The 2256-nt window shown below is 33.6% G+C and overlaps 1 protein-coding gene across 1 annotated transcript in view; it reads right to left on the bottom strand.

The window, feature by feature from the left end:
* Positions 1-1868, bottom strand: part of LOC134846796 (inner centromere protein A-like) — a 54404-nt gene extending 52536 nt beyond the window's left edge. Inside the window, exon 1 of the mRNA XM_063864188.1 lies at positions 1805-1868. Coding sequence (XP_063720258.1) covers positions 1805-1868 — 64 coding nt within the window. The remainder of the gene's footprint in view (positions 1-1804) is intronic.
* Positions 1869-2256: the final 388 nt, after the last annotated feature.

Here is a 2256-nt window from a genome sequence, read left to right as displayed (position 1 = left end):
GTTTTAATATAGCGCATAGAATGATGGATGGAAAAACTGCAAAATTTGTTTTAAATTCTAATCAAAATTGTATTCGATTTCTCAAATTTTTGAGCAAAAACTTTTATTTCGGCTTCAAGGGCAGTCAGAAGTTTCAAGGTCATTATTTTTATGAAAAAAATTTCAAAATAGAACATTTGCGTCGTTTTAATGGCGGCAAAACAGCAAATTTATTTTTCATTGTTTTCAATTTAGCCTGAAAACAAAAACAGTGACACCAAATTGTCTGCACATGGGTTGACCTTCATAGAGCGAAAATGCTAATAATTCAATTCCATAAACTAAATCAATGAAAAATAATATTCATGAAAACTTCATACATTTTGCTAAAATGATGTCATTGAACTTTAAAAAAAAAACTTTTTTCTTATTTTGGCAGAAAAAAAACGGTGTATTTTACTAAATTAAAATACAAAACTTTTTGTTAAAAAAAGGATATGAAAGTTATAGGCTATCCGTTTATGAAAATTTTATGGCTAGAATTTTCTTGAATGCGACAACAAACTTTTTTTTACAAGTAATTTTGAAATTACCCCATAAATTTTTTTTCTACCGCAAATCGAATTTTGTACTCAAATTATTTATTTTTTTGTGCAAATAACAAATTCCTTGACTCACAATAATGGGATTTGTTCCTTCTCTCTGGATAACGTTTTTTTTTTCAAACTCGCTAAGACCCCCTCTTTCTTTTGCATGGCATTTTTAGGTATGCCTTGATCACAAACACATCACAAAAATTTTGAGAAATTAAATTAAAAATTGTTTTTTTTTTGCTTTATGGGAAAAAATGTTCATACAGTTTCCATATATGAAAAGTCACTAATCATAGACCTTTCATGAAGTTTTCTGTATTTATGGAATTACATGAAAAGTGTAGGACCAGCATTTTTTCCAATATGAAAATTGTGTGACTAGCATTTTTGGTCAATAGGGCAACTAGATGAATTTGCTTCGTAGTTCTATTCACGATTTAAAAATCAAATTTGATAATTTGATCAATTTCCTTTGTTATGCTTTTGCCTCACATGTCTTGCAATCGAACTGTATTAAGTGCTCGACAGTTTGCAGCGAGTTTTGCAGCCTGCAGATATGAAGACTAGTAGATATTATAGTTGTATGTTATTCTCATGCTGACAAGTAATTAAGTTAACCCTATTTTAAATAACCCAATTGTTGGTCTTATTTTGTTGATTTCTGCAACCGGGTTGACCAAAAAGGCTTATCATACAATTTTCATTTATGAAAAAATGCTTATCGTACAATTTCGTACAATTCCATAGATACAGAAAATGTTAAGAAAACTCTAAGACACGCTTTTTTATATATGGAAATTGTAAGACAAGCAATTTTTTTTGAAACTTCATTTTTCAAAATTTTAGCGATGTGTTCGTGACCGAACACAAGTGACTAGAACCATGGTTTACTCAAAACTAGAGTCAGCAAAGGGATGATCATCTGTGTGGTGCGGTGCTGTTTAAATGTGTTGTTCTATGACATCATTCTTTTCTAGGCCGTTAATCTACTGTTGGTTCTCAAGTTCGTTATCGACCTGTCAATCCTCGGTCTAATTTTAAACAAGCTTATTCTTTCACTCTTTAGTCAACTTATGAAAGATTTAAGTAGTCACAATTTATTGTCATGACATTATGTGCAACTTACTTATTATTTATTTGACAAGATGAATTAAGTCTTGATTAGCACTTTTTGTTTCTTAAGTTATCAGTTGGCGCAGCCAGCAGTTCCGGTATCAGGCGACCGGACTGACCTGTTGGGTGTTCCAGTTTTCTGGCACAAGCCAACAGCCGATCCACCCAGTAGTTGGGATTCATGGATAGGACAATTCAATTTGGCGATCACCCTAAGGGAAAGGTTGTGATTCTCGTGAACTACTAAAACCGCCAGGTATTGTACACGATGATCCTGGTCCAAAACTAGAGGCTGTGGGAATCGATGAAGACGTAGCGGCAATAGCAAATCGTATTGCAAGGAATGATGCAGCTGCCCGTAGAGTGGCTGAAATGAATGAGAAACGCAGGGCTAAAAGCCCCGGAGTAGCACCAGGTGTGTATTTTTATGAAGTCGAACAGAGAGTTAAATCTCGTCTATTCTTTTCTCTGAGCTCAGAAGGAAAGAAACAATTTCTTCAAAGTTATCAGCATGCGGACCTCAGTGCAATATCGTTTCAAGAATTTCACGAATTTTGTGTTCTTCTCTTCA

Source organism: Symsagittifera roscoffensis, chromosome 5, assembly GCF_963678635.1.
Source record: "Symsagittifera roscoffensis chromosome 5, txSymRosc1.1, whole genome shotgun sequence".
Classification (NCBI taxonomy): Eukaryota; Metazoa; Xenacoelomorpha; order Acoela; family Convolutidae; genus Symsagittifera; species Symsagittifera roscoffensis.
The sequence above is the reverse complement of the archived record's forward strand: the minus strand, read 5'-3'. Positions and strand labels throughout refer to the sequence as shown.